The sequence below is a fragment of the Hippocampus zosterae genome, chromosome 1 (genome assembly GCF_025434085.1).
Source record: "Hippocampus zosterae strain Florida chromosome 1, ASM2543408v3, whole genome shotgun sequence".
Lineage (NCBI taxonomy): Eukaryota > Metazoa > Chordata > Actinopteri > Syngnathiformes > Syngnathidae > Hippocampus > Hippocampus zosterae.
In genome coordinates, this window is record NC_067451.1 from 35,929,427 (window position 1) to 35,949,775 (window position 20,349).

The following is a 20,349-nucleotide window of genomic DNA, read 5'->3' on the forward strand; positions in this document are numbered from 1 at the left end:
GATACTAAAAACATTACAATGAGCCAAAAACGCATCTTCAATAAACACAGACGGGATAGAATAGACCCCTCCGTGAGTCGTCACCTTACCGTGGTGGAGGGGTTTGTGTGTCCCAATGATCCTAGAAGCTAAGTTGTCTGGGGCTTTATGCCCCTGGCAGGGTCACCCATGGCAAACAGGTTCTAGGTGAGGGGCCAGACAAAGCACGGCTCAAAGACCCCTTATGATGAGCAAAATATATGGACCAAGGTTTCCCTTGCCCGGACGCGGGTCACCGGGGCCCCCCTCTGGAGCCAGGCCTGGAGGTGGGGCTCGTTGGCAAGCGCCTGGTGGCCGGGCCTACACCCATGGGGCCCGGCCGGGCACAGCCCGAAGAGGCAACGTGGGTCCCCCTTCCCATGGGCTCACCACCCATGAGAGGGGCCAAAGGGGTCGGGTGCAATGTGAGCTGGGCGGCAGCCAAAGACGGGGACCCTGGCGGTCCGATCCTCGGCTGCAGAAGCTAGCTCTTGGGACATGGAATGTCACCTCTCTGGCAGGGAAGGAGCCCGAGCTGGTGTGTGAGGCAGAGAATTTCCGACTGGATATAGTCGGACTTGCCTCCACACACAGCCTGGGTTCTGGTACCAGTTCTCTCGAGAGGGGTTGGACTCTCTTCCACTCTGGAGTTGCTCACGGTGAGAGGCGCAGAGCAGGTGTGGGCATTCTCATTGCCCCCCGGCTCAGTGCCTGTACAATGGGGTTCACACCGGTAGACGAGAGGGTTGCCTCCCTCCGCCTGCGGGTGGGGGGACGGGTCCTGACTGTTGTTTGTGCATATGCACCAAACAGCAGCTCAGCATACCCACCCTTTTTGGAGTCCTTGGAGGGTGTGCTGGAGAGTACTCCTGCTGGGGACTCCCTTGTTCTGCTGGGGGACTTCAATGCTCACGTGGGCAATGACAGTGAGACCTGGAGGGGCGTGATTGGGAGGAACGGCCCCCCCGATCTGAACCCGAGTGGTGTTTTGTTATTGGACTTCTGTGCTCGTCACGGATTGTCCATAACGAACACCTTGTTCAAACATAAGGGTGTCCATATGTGCACTTGGCACCAGGACACCCTAGGTCGCAGTTCGATGATCGACTTTGTTGTGGTATCATCGGATTTGCGGCCGCATGTTCTGGACACTCGGGTGAAGAGAGGGGCGGAGCTGTCAACTGATCACTGGTGGTGAGTAGGCTCCGATGGTGGGGGAAGATGCCGGTCCGTCCTGGCAGACCCAAACGTATAGTGAGGGTTTGTTGGGAGCGTCTGGCGGAATCCCCTGTCAGAAGGAGTTTCAACTCCCACCTCCGACAGAGCTTTTCCCATGTTCCGGGGGAGGCGGGGGACATTGAGCCCGAGTGGACCGTGTTCCGTGCCTCTATTGTTGAGGCGGCCAATCTGAGTTGTGGCCGTAAGGTGGTTGGTGCCTGTCGTGGCGGCAACCCCCGTACTCGCTGGTGGACACCAGCAGTAAGGGATGCCGTCAAGCTGAAGAAGGAGTCCTATCGAGCCTTTATGGCCTGTGGGACCCCAGAGGCAGCTGACGGGTATCGATTGGCCAAGCGGGCCGCGGCTTCGGTGGTCGCCGAGGCAAAAACCAGAGCGTGGGAAGAGTTCGGTGAGGCCATGGAAGCCGACTTCCGGACGGCTTCGAGGAAATTCTGGTCCACCATCCGACGTCTCAGGAGGGGGAAGCAGTGCACCACTAACACTGTGTACAGTGGAGATGGGGCGCTGCTGACTTCGACTCGGGACGTTGCGAACCGGTGGGCAGAGTACTTCGAAGACCTCCTCAACTCCACCAACACGCCTTCCTTGGAGGAAGCAGAGCCCGGGGACTCTGAGGTGGGCTCTCCTATCTCTGTGGTTGAAGTCACCGATGTGGTTAAAAAGCTCCTCGGTGGCAAGGCCCCAGGGGTGGATGAGATCCGCCCGGAGTTCCTCAAGGCTCTGGATGTTGTGGGGCTGTCCTGGTTGACACGCCTCTGCAACATCGCGTGGACAACAGGGAGAGTGCCTCTGGATTGGCAGACCGGGGTGGTAGTCCCTCTTTTTAAAAAGGGGGACCGGAGGGTGTGTTCCAACTACAGAGGGATCACACTCCTCAGCCTCCCTGGTAAGGTCTATTCAGGGGTGCTGGAGAGGAGGGTCCGTCAGGAAGTCGAGCCTCAGATTGAGGAGGAGCAGTGTGGTTTTCGTCCCGGCCGTGGAACAGTGGACCAGCTCTACACCCTTAGCAGGGTCCTTGAGGGTATGTGGGAATTCGCCCAACCAGTCTACATGTGTTTTGTGGACTTGGAGAAGGCGTTTGACCGTGTCCCTCGGGGAGTTCTGTGGGGGGTGCTTCGTGGGTATGGAGTACCGAACCCCCTGATACGGGCTGTTCGGTCACTATACCACCGATGTCAGAGTTTGGTTCGCATTGCCGGCAGTAAGTCGGAATCGTTTCCAGTGGAGGTAGGACTCCGCCAAGGCTGCCCTTTGTCGCCGATTCTGTTCATAACCTTTATGGACAGAATTTCTAGGCGCAGCCGAAGCGTTGAGGGGGTCCGTTTTGGGGGCCTCAGTATTTCATCCCTGCTTTTTGCAGATGATGTGGTGCTGTTGGCTCCTTCAAACGGGGCTCTCATACTCTCACTGGAGCGTTTCGCAGCCGAGTGTGAAGCGGTGGGTATGAAAATCAGCACCTCCAAATCTGAAACCATGGTCCTCAGTCGGAAAAGGGTGGAGTGCCCCCTCCGGGTCGGGGAGGAGATCTTACCCCAAGTGGAGGAGTTCAAGTATCTTGGGGTCTTGTTCACGAGTGGGGGTAGGAGGGAGCGGGAGATCGACAGGCGGATCGGTGCAGCGTCTGCTGTGATGCGGACGTTGTATCGGTCTGTCGTGGTGAAGAAGGAGCTGAGCCAAAAGGCGAAGCTCTCAATTTACCGGTCGATCTACGTCCCAACCCTCACCTATGGTCACGAGCTATGGGTCGTGACCGAAAGAACGAGATCCCGGATACAAGCGGCTGAAATGAGTTTTCTCCGCAGGGTGTCCGGGCTCTCCCTTAGAGATAAGGTGAGAAGCTCAGTCATCCGGGAGTGGCTCAGAGTCGAGCCGCTTCTCCTCCACATCGAGAGGAGCCAGATGAGGTGGCTTGGGCATCTGATTCGGATGCCTCCTGAGCGCCTCCCCGGTGAGGTGTTCCGGTCATGTCCCACCGGGAGGAGACCCAGAGGAAGACCCAGGACACGCTGGAGAGACTATGTCACCCAGCTGGCCTGGGAACGACTCGGGATCCCCCGGGGAGAGCTGGAAGAAGTAGCTAGGGAGAGGGAAGTCTGGGCTTCCCTGCTAAAGCTGTTGCCCCCGCGACCCGGCCCCGGATAAGTGGTAGATGATGAATGGATGGATGGATGGATGGGATAGAATAATTTCTTTCACTTGTTCATTGTCAACTGTAACGTTGTTTTTTTTAATCACATCACAATCACTGTCCCCCGGGCAGTAGGCCAGGGACACCCTGAATTGGTTGCCAGCCAATCACAGGGCACACAGAAACGAACAACCATTCACACTCACACCTAGGGACAATTTAGAGTGTTCAATCAACCTGCCACGCATGTTTTTGGAATGTAGGAGGAAACTGGAGCACCCGGAGAAAACCCACGCAGGCCCGGGGAGAACATGCAAACTCCACACAGGGAGGCCGGAGCTGGAATCGAACCGGTACCTCTGCACTGTGAAGCCGACGTGCTAACCACTGGGTGGTATATTAAGATATTTTGTGATGTTTTCTTTAATCAATGTATTGCTTCTCAGTGAAAAAACTGCTTTGAGATGATTGCATAACTTGGTGACTTGCTTGCCTAAGCAATTCCAGAGATGGACTCTGGAGCCTGCTTTGACGACTTCAGAGATAAACTATTTAGCCTGCCTTGACGACTTCATAGTCTGCTTTGTTTGAATTGTCAAAACTTGATTGAGATCAATGCCACTTGATTACACAACAAACAGTGTGGCGTAGGGAGGGATGAGAATGGCCACTCACCTCTCCCGATGCACACACTTTAGAGGATAAAAGGAGGGGAGCGATGCTCCTCAGCAGAGTCCGCTATGGGTTTCCGTACAAACGCCTAGCTCGTATTGAAGCTCACTCTGCTGAGGGTGTTGGCTCTCCACCCTACTGGCACACGGTAAGAGTTCTTTAGCTTCATACAACTTGTTTGAACTGTGTTATCATTTCTGTGTGGGACCAATGAAGTGCCTATTGTTGGTAGCCAGAAGTGTCTTGTCGTTATTTCTGAGTGCCTATCTCCGACGATCCTTTATAAAACTTGATATTCATTCAAATTGAGTATCAGAAGTGTTTCAAAACACTGGGCTACCGGGCCGCCCCTCACTTTTACTATCTGTTGTCTATTTTTGTCTTCAGCGACATTACCAAAGAAACTAACTTTTTGAAAAATGGATATTCACAAGGTTATGAAACTCAGATTCAACAAAATGGTCACCTAAAATCTCAACCCCTATTGATGTTTCAATAAGACATTGGCCAGTAACTGATGCATTTTCACCAATTTTAAAATGTCACACTAGTGATTAAACGAGCGACACTGGTACTATGCACAGTGCTGAGAGCTCAAGAGTGAAACCCCGTATTGCTTTAAGAAAGAATCACATGACCAATCCAGGAACGGAATCGTTTGAATGTGCTGCACCAAAGCGTGTTCATAAGGACAGAAACTGTATCAACATGTCGTGGGTTTGTTGGCTGTAGTTTTGCGAAATTATGGATCTTTCTAAGATGTTTTCCCCAGTGTGGAATACTTTTGATCTTCCTTTGAGCATTGTTTACTGTTATATGCAATTTGTTTTTACAGTGGCACATTGCACTCACTTTATCAGTTTATCAAGTGAATGACCTGTTATACATATGATAGTCAGTTAAAGAGCATAACCGTTGGTTTATTCATTTTATCTTATAATTGCAAGACCGTCCATAATTGAAGTTCAACGCTTCCTGTCAGAAGCAAACACACCTAGAAACCAAGACCCTTTACAATATTGGAAATGGAACCAGAAAACATCTCCACATCTACATCAACTTTCATTTAAAACTCTCTGCTCACTATCGTCATCTGAACCATGTGAAAGAGTATTTTCTGAGGCTGGAGAGCTGGTGTCAAAGAGGAGAAATCGCCTTGGAGCAGAGACCCTCCAAAAACTTGTGTTCCTCAATAAAAATTCATAAACTAATCACTTTTGTCTTTTATTTCACTTTATTTAACCAAAATTTTCCACATAAGTTAAAAATCTGAATTGTAACTCAAATTTGCTATGTTTTATATACCAACTCCGTTTAGCACTTACACCCCTCTTCCTCAACTGGCGGACCGCGATCCACGACCGGACCGCCGACCTCCTCTGTCCTGACCGCCGACCTCCTCTGTCCGGGCCTCCTCTGTCCAAACCCTCGGCAAATTGAATAAAATAATAAATTATAAAGTGATTTTTACGTTATACATTTTCTATTTTTGGACTATAATCTGCGCATTACCGCGATCGCTTGTTAAAATTATCCGTTGTATTATTTGCGTGCACGAACAGATGTATTGCAAAGGACGCAGCAGCGCGACTCTGTGTGTGTATGTTTGACGAACTGGAGACGGGGGCATGTCGGCGATAACGATGCGCTGATTGGCTCCTCTGAACTTAAGGTGTGCCCATACATCAGCGTCACGCATTCAAAATGGATGATTGAGTCAGGAAACAGACGCATGCGCGACGCCACAGTATGCTCACAGCTTCAGCACAGGAGAGCCGCACACAGACAATAGACAAGACAAATCGCGGAACGTTTCGATTGTGTGCAGTTTTGCTCCCGTCTACCCGGGGATCTTTGCAGCTGTTTAACAGCAGAACACCGCAACATGTTAAATGAACATCTCTAATGGCGTCCTCAAATAATATTTGCATGCCTCAGACATTGCATTCACCTTTAGTGGAAGAACAGCGCTGTACATTCCTGTGCTCCCTTGTGTCAGTATTTAAAATGGTTCTTAACTCCTCTTCTGATATATTTTTCAATGATTTTAGAGGGGATGTGAAAGGGGGAATTGTACAAATGAAAATAATATTTTTGTTTTCATTTTTAGTATTTATTTTGGTAAAATGAATATGTTGTTTTGCTTTTGTTAAATTAAGGGAAAAAGACAACTACTGTTTAACAAAGTTAAAGTAAAAAATGTCTTATTTCCCTAAAAGGGCTATTTCTATTATTAAGCAGGCACAACTTAACAAAATAAAAGAGTTCCTCTGCCTCAACACAATACCTCTCATTATTTGCTGTGTACTGGCAAAGTGAATAATTGTTATTTTCATGCACCCCATTATTGGTTGGTTGTGAGGAGTGTTGATTTGTATAAGCTTGGCTTGACCATACTAAATGGGCATATACCTGCTCCCCATGACCACCGTGCATGGGACCGGACCTTGGTCTTATAAAAAAAAAAAAGTGGACCTACAGCATTTCTATTTGAGGACCACTGACTTACACAAACAAAGGAATTTCTTTACCTGCAATGATTTTATAACTACTGCACGGGTCACTATTGGGTGACCAATACAGTGTCAATATAGTGCTGACACAGTTTGTGAAGTGGGTCAATACACTCCTTGAGGTATCATCGTCCTATCACTACCTATTACCTTCAAATCGGTGCTACCTACCGAACGGTGATCATTTTTTGTTTGTTTATTGTTTATTGAACATAAAACATATACAGTAATAATTTGACAGAAAATAAGGTAGATAAAAAAGTAAAAAGAAAGAAATCAGTCTTCATTCAACACAGTTATTATGTTCAAGGGAGTAGGATGAAGTAAAAAACTTATCTAGTCCTACCCCGTTATGTGTTTATATCTACTAAATCATTTTTATATCAATCAGAAAAGAAAAAGTAAGAAGAAGTCTCCATTAAGGCTCATACTTTACCCTTAACCGTGATATTTTTACAACTTTTGGTTTGTATCGGGATTATATACATCCTCACCCTGGCACTCTTGTGTCAATTTTCTCTTGTATTCATAATGGATATTTCAATACCTTTCTCTATTTATCAACTTAGTTCTGATTTATCATTAATATTTAATGTTTAATCATTTTAACTCTGATTGATGTAGGTTGTTTGTACTATTTTTTTGAATTTGTTTTTTAACTCAGCAAGCGATTTACTCATTTTTAGGTCCGTTTCGAGATTATTCCACAGATTAACACCTTTGCTAGATACACTTCTTTGCTTGATGTTTGTTCTTGTTTTGAGTTTTTTGAATAAGTTGGTACCTCTTAATTCATAGTTGCTTTCTCGAATTTCAAAAAACTTCTGAATGTTTTGGCAGAGCAGGTTATTGTGTGCTTTGTACATTAATTGGGCGATTTTAAAGTCAACCAGGTCATAAAATTTCATCGTATTTAATTTGATAAATAGTGGATTTGTGGGTTCCGTATATTTTGATCTATTAATAATTCGAATTGCTTTTTTTTGTAGTTTGAGAATAGGGAGTGTGTTTGTTTTGTAGGCATTTCCCCATATTTCCACACAGTGGGTCATATATGGTAATAATAATGAAGTGTATAATGTGTACAAAGATCTCTTATTTAGCACTTCCTTGGTTAGCACGTCTCTGGCTCACGGTTCTTCTGTTTTGGATTTGAATTTCGCCCAACCCTGATTAATTTAGAAAATTTGACGCACAGACCTATTAGGGATGTGAATCTCAGCACTGAGGACGATTCGATACAAATCTCGATGCACTACCAGGGATGCAATACTTAAACGATACATGGAATTTTCTGGCGACACAATGCGATACGTTTCACCGTCTTCACGATGTGATACGACGCGATACACATTTAGTTCAAATCAATGTGATCCGATACGATACAATGCAATTTGTTGTGATATTGTGCAGTTAAACACGATGCAAATACGCAAAGAAAAAAGTTTAAAAAAAGATGGAATTCAGTATGGTATTGCAAAAAGTATACCACTTTATTCTTTATAAACAGTAGAACGTGTAAATATTTAATTATTTAAGCCCTTTCACAATTGGGTTTTGTGCAAAGAAAATGTAAACGATTTGGTACCTGAGACTCACAACTGTTACTGTAGTGTAAACACAAACAGCCTACTCTCACTGAGTGTCTTACATGAAATATCCATCTCCATAGGACAGAAAAAAAATACAATTGAAACAATGTGGCAGTCACAGCCTCAAAGCTGTTGTGTGTATGAGAGTGTGTGTGTGACCATGTGTGTGAGAGTGGTCTGTGCGCACATTAGATACAGTAGTTTCCTCGCTGCTGCTTGCGTAAACTTCCATAGTGTTTCGCTAGTAGTGTACTGCACTGTATGTGACTCACGGCTTCCGTCCGTATTCAACACAAAATAATGATGGTGCATTCATGCGCCTAGGAAAGGGCAGATAGATGGGTGACGTTTAATATGAATAAAACGAAGCTTGAATCTGATTTTAGCGATACCGACCAATGCATCGTGATGAATCTAGATTTCACCCGTCAATTGCGTCATACCCAGTGAATGAGCCAATGCACTCGTATCGCGCACGTGCGCATCGATTAATATCGATTCTTTTCCACACCCTTAATACCTATACGTGGCTAAAAAACGATCACTAATATTCGCTCATGAAATATTTACCCAACCATGAAATCTCATACGTTATGGGCAACTCCACATAAAAGAACCCGCCATTAGTTCTTTTCAACATTAACTAAGAGCTTCTGGTCACCGACGTGCAGTATGGGTTCGTGGATAAATAAATGTACTCCCCACTGAAGCAGGACTTTCAAAATTAAACCACGACACATTTTACGTATCATTTTTGAAAACTACGAGTGCTCGTCAGTGTGTGGACGGTCGGACTTTGTACATTTCCCGAGTTTGGTCTCGACGGAGGGCGGCCCGGTAGTCCAGTGGTTAGCACGTCGGCTTCACAGTGCAGAACCGGGTTCGATTCCAGCTTCGGCCTCCCTGTGTGGAGTTTGCATGTTCTCCCCGGGCCTCCGTGGGTTTTCTCCGGGTGATCCGGTTTCCTCCCACATTCCAAAAAACATGCATGGCAGGCTGATTGAACGCTCTAAATCAGGGGTGTCCAAACTTTTTGCCAAGGGGGCCAGATTTTATGTGGTAAAATGTCGGGGGGCCGACCTTGGCTGACATTCTTTACATTGAACAACAATATTGTTCAACAAATTTTAGTAAGCCAGTCTGTTTCACATTTCCATTTTTATTTTAATTTCAACAATCTTAAGAATTTCTTTTGGTTCATTTGAAACGGGTATATCACATGCAACTGCTTATTCACTTGACTTTTTCTTAAACAGAAGTCTCCTGAGTGCAAATTGATTGATTTGAAACATAAAATGTATCACCATGACTTTTCAATAGTCACAAAACCTTTGACTCGAACAACAGGGAAATGAACAAGCAATACACATATCCACAACTGCAAGGATCATTTGAAATATGACATATCAGTCAATATAAACACGGAGTGATGTCTTGTTAACTCGTGAGTGATGCCCTCTAGTCTCTAAATGCTATTACTCATTTAGTGAATGCTATTACTCATTTAGCCACTAGAGGGAAGCAGTACTCTATGAAACATCACTCAACAGTCTACGACAGGCATGTCCAAAGTCCGGCCCGCGGGCCAAATGCGGCCCGCGGTCGAATTTCATCCGGCCCTCGGCCCCTGTCATAAAATCAGTGCCGTCTGGCCCGCAGGTTGGGCGCAATGGAACACGTGTTGCATTGACTGAGGTCTCGTAGACTGGTGAGTGATGTTTCATAGAGTACTGCTTCCCTCTAGTGGCTAAATGAGTAATAGCATTCACTAAATGAGTAATAGCATTTAGACACTAGAGGGCATCACTCACGAGTTAACAAGACATCACTCCGTGTTTATATTGACTGATATGTCATATTTCAAATTCCTGTTTCAAATGAACCAAAAGAAATTCTTAAGATTGTTGAAATTCAAATAAAAATGGAAATGTGAAACAGACTGGCTTACTAAAATTTGTTGAACAATATTGTTGTTCAATGTAAAGAATGTCAGCCAAGGTCGGCCCCCCGACATTTTACCACATAAAATCTGGCCCCCTTGGCAAAAAGTTTGGACACCCCTGGTCTACGAGACCTCAGTCAATGCAACACGTGTTCCATTGCGCCCAACCTGCGGGCCAGACGGCACTGATTTTATGACAGGGGCCGAGGGCCGGATGAAATTCGACCGCGGGCCGGATTTGGCCCGCGGGCCGGACTTTGGACATGCCTTCTCTAAATTGTCCCTAGGTGTGAGTGTGAGTGCGACTGGTTGTTCGTTTCTGTGTGCCCTGTGATTGGATGGCAACCGATTCAGGGTGTACCCCGCCTACTACCCGAAGACTGCTGGGATAGGTTCCAGCACCCCCCGCGACCCGAGTTTGGATCAAGCGGCACGGATGATGAATGACTGAATGAATGGTCTCGACGGACACTGATTGAGCAGCAGAGGTCAAGGCATAACTGCGAAAACGCATGCGTGGCGTGATGACGTTCCAAGTGCAGTGTGAACAATAAATTTTGCTCTTAGGTGTACCAAGACAGAAAGGTATTTAAGTATTTGTGACCTCTTGTCTACTTTCATCAAAAGTGCATAATCTTTTACAACATTTTATGTTATTGTTCTTTTATGTTTTGCATTGAAAACATGAATTAAAAGGTTTGTATTGAATAAAGAAATAGCCGTTTTTATCAAATTAGTTGGGAGGCACATAGCCACAGCGGCACAATGTATTCACAGCGAAAATGACATCTTAATCAAATAATAAAAGTAAAGCGTTAAACGGATGGAAGTAGCCGTGATATTTAGAACCGCCTTTCCGGTCATGTGACATGTTGGCCGCGCGTCTTTCCAGTGTTGGCGGGTGTTTGTTGACTGCCAGACCGGGAGAGGTTCGCCTCACGTTTTCGTGCAACGTTCTTTACTAGTTGTAACCGCGTTCGCTTAGAAATAACAACAAGATGTCTCACTTGGCCAGAAGTAGAAGATGTGACGGAAACAACACTGAACTGGAGGACAGGTAACCTGGCTGAGTGGACGATTACAGTTAGTTTTGTTTTGGAAGAAGATGGGCACGCATGTAACGTCGTTGTTGGTTTAGTGTCGCTTAAACACTCTGTAACAGTTTGTTAAATACGTATTGATCGCCTGAGACTTGCAATGTTACGTTTGCTAAACTTGTCTGTCGTGCTCAAGTGATGTTATTTTGATGTTACTTCTGTCTACTTTCACGGCCTAGTTGAGCTAGCTCGTCCTAAGGTCTGCAAAAACAATTCCCCTGTTCTGTTTGTAATTCGTGGCCACGTTCAAATCAAATTTTTGTGGAAGTGACCAAGGCGAGTTGTGAATAAACCTCTCCTGCTACGTTACGATGAAAGAAAGAAGCGCGTTTTGGTTCCTTGGCGTCTCGCGACGCTAAACTTAGCTGGTTGCACGTACAGAAAGTTGAACGAGGAAGCAAATGGCGGGAGAAACAAATGGCCTCTTGTTCTCTTCATTGAAAGACACGCCGCTGAATTCTTTAGTTGGCAACTCGTTCACGCATATATCAAAGAATGTGAGATACTGTATTATAAATGGGCGGAACCAACACACAATGTCTTTGTTTTAAATCCAAATAGGGATTTTTTTTCTGCTGTGGTATTTGTTGACTCCAATGTCGGTGAGGCAGTTCCAAATGGAGGGGGAAAAAAACAATGCACACACACGAGTTATTTTTCGGTTCAGCGAATAAGCTGTTTTGAATGTTATGCAAACAACTAAAATTGGCACTTTGGAGAGTTTTAAAAGTTAAGATTTTCAATGGTCACAGTTTTCTCTGGTTTTGAAATTATTTTCCTTCAGTATATTTAAAAGAATGTACATATGCTCAGGAAATTTGATTATAGACCAGAACATACTGTGTACACGTACTGTACATATTTATTCAGGGATTATTCCAGCAAGCAGATTCGACCTGCTTTTATCCCAAACTGGAGTCATTTGACTTGCCCTGAATTTGAAAACTGGGAACATTTGATATGAATTATTAATTCAATGAAGCCAGAGTACACTCACCCCTTGAGCTAAGCCGGTCACAGCAAAAAAAATATTATCACTGGAGCACAGATATTGATTGATTCACCATGGAAACAGAAAGAAACATTCCAAGTTGCGATGTCTAATGTGGCACATGAAAACCGTACTTGGTGTGAATTTGATAAAACATTAAAATATCATTCAAGCTGGTAATGATTGATTCACTGGACATGATTGGACCCCACTTAGTTTTTATTTGTACCAAGTGACAAACATTAAATTAATATTCAACATATACTTATTCAATACAATTGTATTTATTTATTAGTGTTTTTCATTTGTATTACTGTATATGGCCAGAGAATGTTTTGAAGATGAATGACTGACTTTAGAGGTTTTCACACGGCAAGATTTGGTCTGGGGCTGCCCCAGTAGAGCGTTCACACGTGCAAATTAGCTCCGGTGTAGCCCCGGAAAACAGCTTACCAAATTTGATCCACCTCAGGGAGGTGGTTTAAAAATGTGCTCCAGAGCAAATGCTTGTGAAGAGTTTACGTATGGCGAGGATGCGTTGCTTTCGTGCTCTGTCGGACTTCCGTCCAAGACTTGGCTTTGTAGGACACTGGACTGTCTCGGAGTTGTTTGTGTAGTTTGTTCCTTTGTTGTGTGTTCACAACCCCCCGCCCATCATATAATTTATTTTGTGATTTCCTCTCTTGATTTTCTGTTTGGCGCATTATGTGTTTGCTGTTCTGAGTGTCATTGAAGTCATCGTTGATTTAACGTTTTCGGGGGCGGTCACTCTCGAGCAGAAGGCACGGAGACCGAGAAGGAAAAGGACGTGCCTGTCCAGTAGTCGCTTGAGTTGTGTATATGTTTTAAAAAGAACCAACACGACAGCTCATTTGCTTTCTGTCGTTTTGCTCCGCTGCAGAAACTGCACCGACAGACGCTGTGCCGGTTCTGACACGCTCAGCGGCTTTGTACGCGTGAACGCTCCACACAATTTGCTGCTGTGCAAAATATATCGCAACAAAATACATTGGTGCAGCGCCGGAGCAAATGTGTGCCGTCTGAACACCCCCTTTGATGAAAAGCACACAGTTTGATCAGAAATTTATATGGGAATGGCAGGATTTCATTTTAGATTAACTTGTGCCTCAATGTGTGTGGGATTGTGGAAAAATGAACAAGATGTGCTTCACGTGGGAAGCAACGTAAAAAGTTGGATTTAGCGCACTCGCTGTGCTCGAGACCGATTTCGGTTCAGGGCGTCTGCTACCATGGTGGCTCAGTCTGAATTTTTGAGGTGCTACGTGGTCTTCTGGTCCTCGTGGCCATCATGTTGCCTGTTAAGGCACACAACAAATGCCATCAGTACTATCACAGTACTATGCAGTAAGTTATGACCTGGTTAATAATTTACCACAGCTATAAGATGTTGGAAAAGCCAACCTGTGTTGTCTTTGTGAGATATTAAAATTAGTTTGATGCAAAACATTTAACTTTGATAAATATCCAAAGACATTTGGAAGTAGGGAACTACTTTTTAGTGACACAGTGTAATACCATAACATTTTACAGTTTAGGTTTCTCCATCATTGATATGAATATTCTATGGACTAGAAATGTACATACTATTGCTGTGTTGCATTATTAACTATTGCATTTTGTTGATCCCAAGTCTTCGCCCCTCTCTCCACATAATAGGTCTCATGGCCCATCACGGTGGTCTCACTGCAGAAAACGTGGCATTGATGGAAGCTTGCGGTCCAAGAGAGGTGATGACGATGGCGAAGATGACACTAACAACAGAAATGCCAGGTATGCATGTGTGTCTGCCCTCGGGCTGCAATTCATGATTATTTCAATAATCGATTCACCCCCCCCCCCCCATTTTTCCCCAATTAATTGCTGAATTGGATTAAAAACCATTTCTAAATGTCCATCCAATTGTCAGCAAGAAGGAAATTATTTGTAATGAAGAGTGCAGAAAAGTACCCAAACAGGATACTGCGTGAAAATCTGTGACCCCTTAAAGTAATTATTAGTTGTTTTTACTCCACGACCTACACAGTTAAGTCCTATTGAAATGGACTAGGGTTTTTTTTTGTTTTTGTTTTTATTTTTGGCCACGCTAGTCCAGACCTTTCACGCAGATGTGAGTGCACACAAATGTATCCTGGTGTGGAGCAGATAACCAGACCGAGACCCACTTTTTGAGGTGGTGTCTTTTTCCTCTTTTCTGACTGAAGCTGCTTCACCATGACAAGCTGCCAAGCGAGCACCACCATAAGCAGACTGGAGATGTTGGTGCACTTGTAACCTCCCTCCCTCTCTCACTTGCTCACTATATAAAATGAAGTGTTGTTGATATGTCTGTGTTGAAAGGTGTTCAGGTCTTTTTCCTGTTCCAGTTTTACCACTCCAGAAAGCAGAGGCCCAGTGTCTCGCATTGCTCGACGGGCTGACTGGGGCAGCCAGGTGGAGGATGACGAGATGAGAAGAGATGTGCAGAGGGACATGCAGCGGTAACAGACTGCTTCACCTACTCTGTGGCTTTATCTCTGATTCGAGTTCTGCAGGCCTTCTTGTGTGTATTTAGATAACGAGTTACAGTTTGCTTTTCTGTTATGATGTGGACGGCGTTGTCCATAAAGCAAATGGACGCTCCCATTTCCTATATTAGTGATGAAAGTCCTCCGGATTTTCCCGGAATTCTGGATTTTAAAATTTTCATAAAAGTTGAGGAAGAATTGCAGAAAATGTATCAGATATTAGTTGACAACATTGAACGAACATGCGTTTGAGTTTGTTGTTTTGCTTTCACGAGCGTAGCCATGTAGAGGTGTAGCGACGCCACTTGAGCGAAGCGCGCCTCAGCAGTCGATAGTCCGCTGCTCTCTGCTGTGCGTGCGTCTTTTGGCTTCAACCAATCGGTGCAACGGACGTCACAGATCAAAGAAGCTTTGAACGACGACGACAGCTAAGCTAGTCTAGCTTTATTTATTTTTTACTATAACGACTGTCTTGTCCACAGTGTCTTTTGTCGTTCCACTGAGGTCTAGCAACTGTGTTTATAAAGAGACAAAAATATCTTTAGAGGTACTAACACTAGTCACAGTAACCCTTCGCATTCTCATGGCCTCGCCATATCTCTGAGATTTTGAAATTTCGGTGAGAACGGAAGCCACAAAAAACAGATTAATCTTTGAATGTCGAGCATTTGAATAGCGTTTTGTGTAAACTAATTTATGCGTGATCGGCCAGGTCATTTCTAATCCATTGTATGTCCACTTGTTCAGTTACAGGAGGAGGATACTCGCTGCAGAAGGCACCCAAAGAGAGAGAAAGACATCTTCTGGCTCTTCTGGCAGGTGTGTTATCTCTCCATTGTTGTTTCAGTTTCACTCAATTAAATTTGCCACGAATTACTAAGCAGATGAGTCTGTCTACCACTACTTCATTTTTCAAAATGATTCTGCAGCTGTGACTCCAAAGAGGGAGACAACGTGGAAATGGATGAGGCTGTGTTGCTACGACGACAGAAACAGATCAACTACGGCAAGAATACACTGGCTTATGATCGATATGTCAAGGAAGTTCCCAAGTAGGTCCAGAGTAAAACACCCCCCTGCCCACACACACACACACACACACACACGCACACACACACACACACACACACACACACACACACACACACACACACACACACACACACACACACCTTGGTGTTATAGTTGCATCATACAGGGATTCCGTTGTGAAAAATATGATTTTCACAAAACTTCTATTTTTACATGAAAAATCATTGGGGGAGAGGGGGCGGCGGTCTACTTGGCTTAATAGCCTTGCCCGGCGATCATGCCTCCTACATCACGGCCCAATACGGCCGGACAAGCGGAGTTTTATGCCAGCTGAGCATAGAACAAGTTTTGACTGCAACTCGGCAAAGCCGACAAGAACTTGAAGCGGCCTAAAAATTGCATACATTTTACAGACGAACGACATTGCAACGCGCACCAACCTCTGTCTTTCCTGTCTCTGTATTCACTTTGAAACACGTGTTGATAAAAAAAACACTGCCAGTAGTCAAGGCTTGCTACGAGAATATGATAGAATGTCTGTCGCAATAAGGGATATTGTCCCCCCCTCCATGACCCCCCCTTAACTTTCTTTGGATTTTTTGTTCCTCATTTCACACCCCTGATGACAAGTTCACTGCAGTAACTAATGCAATACAAGACATGCCGATTTATATTCACAACAGCTTCCGCTGTAACAAAGCACTTAACAAAACAGTTAACATAAAGTAAATTAATAAACACAGCACATAACATAAAACACGGACAGTCGTGCAATCCTACCCCCTTTTCCCTCAATACGCTATGTTGTTTAAAGCAGATTACGATGAAAGAGGAGAGAATTAAAGTGTCCTTTCACCAGTGGATCAGAGACGTCATGCTCAAAATGTGCACACGTCAGCTACAAGCGAAATTTTAAGGTCAACAAGAAGCTGTAGCATTCATTGACGAAAAAGAGATTGGTTCAATTCTCCTGTCCCATGTAAATCAATTTCAATTCCAAGCAGCGACTCTCGGTTACAAATACGCATCTGTGCTCCGTGCCGACGCTCCTCTCTCCTCATCCTCAAATTCAGCAGCCATCCATCCAGCCGCACCAACGCAGACTGTCCAACAGCGCCGACATCTCCACTGAACAAAACGGGGCTGTGAAAATGCTGCCCATAACATACGCAAAAAAACAATCGAAAACTGCTGATGGAACCTTGTCCAAACTAGTTTCTCTCCCTTTTCCAGGCACATGCGACAGCCAGGTGTTCATCCTAAGACTCCCAATAAGTTCAGGAAATACAGTCGCCGTTCCTGGGACCAGCAGATCAAGCTGTGGAAGGTTAAGCTACATGCGTGGGACCCACCAACAGAAGAGGGAGGAGAAGTCAATGCCAGTCATGTGTAAGCAAACATTGCACTTATTTACCAAGCATAAACTATTCCTATTCTTTTCACATGTTTTGTTTTGTTCTTACAGAGAAGAGCTCCATTTTGAGGACGTCATGGACATTGAAATCGACTTTCCTGTATTATCAGATACTGGGAATGGTACATGCTCGTTCAGCACTCACAACCTGTCAGTGGAGGTGAGATTTACATTCAGTTTCTTATGAGTGAACTCAAATGAACTAAAAAATTAATCGTGATTACTCACATTTTTTATCGTTTCTGAATTTCCTTTTACATTTTTTGTCCTATTTTTCCCCATTTTAATGCTCTCATCAACTTGGAATCATGAATCAGTTTTCTATGTGCCAAATGCAAATATTTACTGAAATAACAATTTCAATTTTCAATTTTACATTAACATTTTTCACTTGGAGCAGTTGTTCACACATAATCTCTCACACAATATTACTGTCCATCAACAACAGTGAAAAAAAATATGTTGTCACACAACAGCTGCTTCAACAGGTCTTTTTACGGAATCAAAACAGACCAATATAACATTATAAAGTGCACAGCCACTTTGACAGCTCTTTTTATGGAATCAAAACAGAGCAATATAACATTATAAAGTGCACATCTAAGGTAAACTAGAACTCAGCCTATAGTGCAGGGGTGCCCAAACCTTTTGGACCGAAGATCTACTTTTCGATCAACTAACCTCCCGGGATCTACCCTTATTCACACAGTCTCACACACGCACACACACACCATGATGAGAAACATTTGTTCTTGATTTTACTGCTTGGTGCTGTCTACCGCCTGTATTACCGATTCGTCTTACTGTTTATTGTGTATGTTAAATCGCTCCATGTACAGCACTTTGTATGCAGCGATGGCTGTTTGAAAGTGCTCTATACATACTGTTGACTTGACTTGACAGCCTGAAACTGAGGCACTTTTGCAGCCTGTTAACTATCGTAGCTCACACATACCGTTTTAAAGTCCTTCCCTGGGCTCTCCTAGATTCCTATTCTTTGCCCGTGCCCTTGGTGAATTGTACACGAAGCAAACTCTTTATTTTGAATAATCACGATAATAGGTAGAGCGCAACCGTAATATTGTGTGAGAGATTATGTGTGAATAACTGCTCCAAGTGAAAAATGTTCATGTAAAATTGAAATTGTTATTTCAGTAAATATTTGCATTTTGCACATAGAAAACTGATTCATGATTCCATGTTGATGCGAGCATTAAAATGGGGAAAAATAGGACAAAAAAATATCAAAGGAGATTCAGAAATGATTAAAAAAATGCGTGAGTAATCATGATTTATTTTTAGTGAATTTGAGTTAATTATGACAGTTGCATTTTTAATTAGATTCAATATTTAAATCATTTGACACCACTAATATACAGGTGTGTATGTGTGTTTATATATATATATATATAATACACACACACACACAGTATATGTGATAGGAATGTCTTAGTGCCACACAGCCTGAGAACCATATCTTAATAACTTCAATTAAAAAGTCAGTTTTCCATAACACATTGTCAAAAGTATTCGCTCACCAACCTTACCTCACATATCAAGTGCTCTCCAATTCTTAATGTGTAAAGTTTAATGATACTGGTCCCCCTTCGCAGCTGTATCAGTCCCAGGACTGGTTTTTGGAGGAGTCTTAGTCTCTACTAGAGGCAGATTTTCACTCGACAAAACCTTTGTGCATAACTTCAAGTTCATACAAAGGATTGTTTGTCACTCCAGATTCCACTGTAGTTTGTTACATCACACCGTGCTCATTGTAGAACCTTCCAAGTCGACTAGATTGAGTTGCATTGCATTGACTAACCATTTATCATTAATTGAGGACTTTGACCATGACACTTATATTGAGCTTAAAAGTGGAAGTCGAAGTGAACATTACTATTTGGGCAAAAGAAATGTGGAAAGGCTTCCCTTTCCAGTTTTTGTATTTTCAGAACCAGTTTGTTTGTTTCATGGCCACTTACATTTTTTTGTGAAATAACTGGTCATATATTTCATATTGCTCAAGAACAGATGACTATACCTTCCTACATGAGAAGGGTTTATTTATATACTTTCATGTGTGATGTGTTCCAGGATGATGACTGCGCAGGAACTCCAGTCAAAATGCAGAAGACCGAAACCACAGCGGAGCTTGACATGCTCTAGCTCTCTAGCTTATTGTTCGCCTTGTCAAATGTTCGTACACATCTCAAATTGTCTACTTTCAATCCCCCAACAGTAAATCTTTAGTTTTTTTTCTATCATTAAAGCCTCTGTTCCAGTTATTAACTACTTGATTGTCACATGCACTCTCAGCAGTGACTTACGAGAACATAGTTTTTTTTTTTAAACAAATAACTCAGGGACTTTTTCTTTACAGTATTATGTCGGTTAATTGGTTTTCTGTGTTTTTGTTCATATATGCACTTGGAGCACACAATGTTGTGGACTGTGGGGGGGGGGGCAAGTTTAAAAAATGATTTCCTGAGAATGGTTCAATGTTGTAAAGCGTGATTTCAGTGTACAATTTTAAAAGTGGGAGGTTATTGGGCTGTTAATTTTGGGGGAGTTTTTTTTATTCATAGAAATGTCATATTTTGTAATGTTTGCTTCTTGGTAAAGACTTATTATTAATAAAAAAATTGTTACCATGTTGAATAATTTGAGTTTTAATTTGATATCTGTGGACCACCCATTCTAAAGTTTCAACGCTATTCAAGTTAATACAATCTAAGTTTAGGAGGAACACCTCTCTCTGGACTGAACGTGCAGACTCCACAAATTGTATGTGTCTGTGCGCGTGCCATGTATACAGTACATTACATTGTACATTACATTACACAGTTAATGTCCTTAAGAAATAAAGATATTTATCCTCAAACAAATTGTAGCATCTCTAACTTAGACAAAAACCAGTCCAAAAAATATATTCTTTGTTTCATTACAGTCGTGAGTGAGGGTAATTGTTGCCACCGTATCTCTGTGGAGGACTATGGATTTGCCTTTTGCGCACACTCTGTGTGATGCTCTACAAAACAGCAGCAGCTGTTTCCAGCAGCCGTATTGCAGTGTTTCAATGTTCTGATAATATCCATCCATCCGTCCATTTTCTGTTTTGCTATCCTCACAAGGGTCGCGGGGCGTTCTGGAGCCTATCCCAGCTGTCTTAGGGCAGTAGGCAGGGGACGC

At 43.6% G+C, this 20,349-nt stretch overlaps 2 protein-coding genes across 3 annotated transcripts in view; one reads left to right on the plus strand and one right to left on the minus strand.

The window, feature by feature from the left end:
- Positions 1-9,199: 9,199 nt before the first annotated feature.
- Positions 9,200-20,349, minus strand: part of LOC127597653 (fibroblast growth factor 4-like) — a 66,534-nt gene continuing 55,384 nt past the window's right edge. The window contains exon 4 of the mRNA XM_052060839.1: positions 9,200-9,603. The gene's annotated coding sequence lies outside the window, so the exon portion shown is untranslated. The remainder of the gene's footprint in view (positions 9,604-20,349) is intronic.
- slbp (stem-loop binding protein) lies at positions 10,968-19,821 on the plus strand. Of its 2 annotated transcripts, none has more exons than XM_052060506.1 (8): positions 10,968-11,161; positions 13,870-13,983; positions 14,577-14,690; positions 15,465-15,536; positions 15,647-15,769; positions 16,983-17,138; positions 17,215-17,323; positions 19,255-19,821. In XM_052060506.1, the coding sequence occupies exons 1-8, from the start codon at positions 11,103-11,105 to the stop codon at positions 19,324-19,326; spliced, it is 819 nt and encodes a 272-aa protein (XP_051916466.1). In that variant the 5' UTR covers positions 10,968-11,102; the 3' UTR covers positions 19,327-19,821. The 2 variants fall into 2 exon arrangements, with proteins under 2 accessions (XP_051916466.1, XP_051916476.1); XM_052060516.1 differs by having other exon boundaries at positions 15,471-15,536.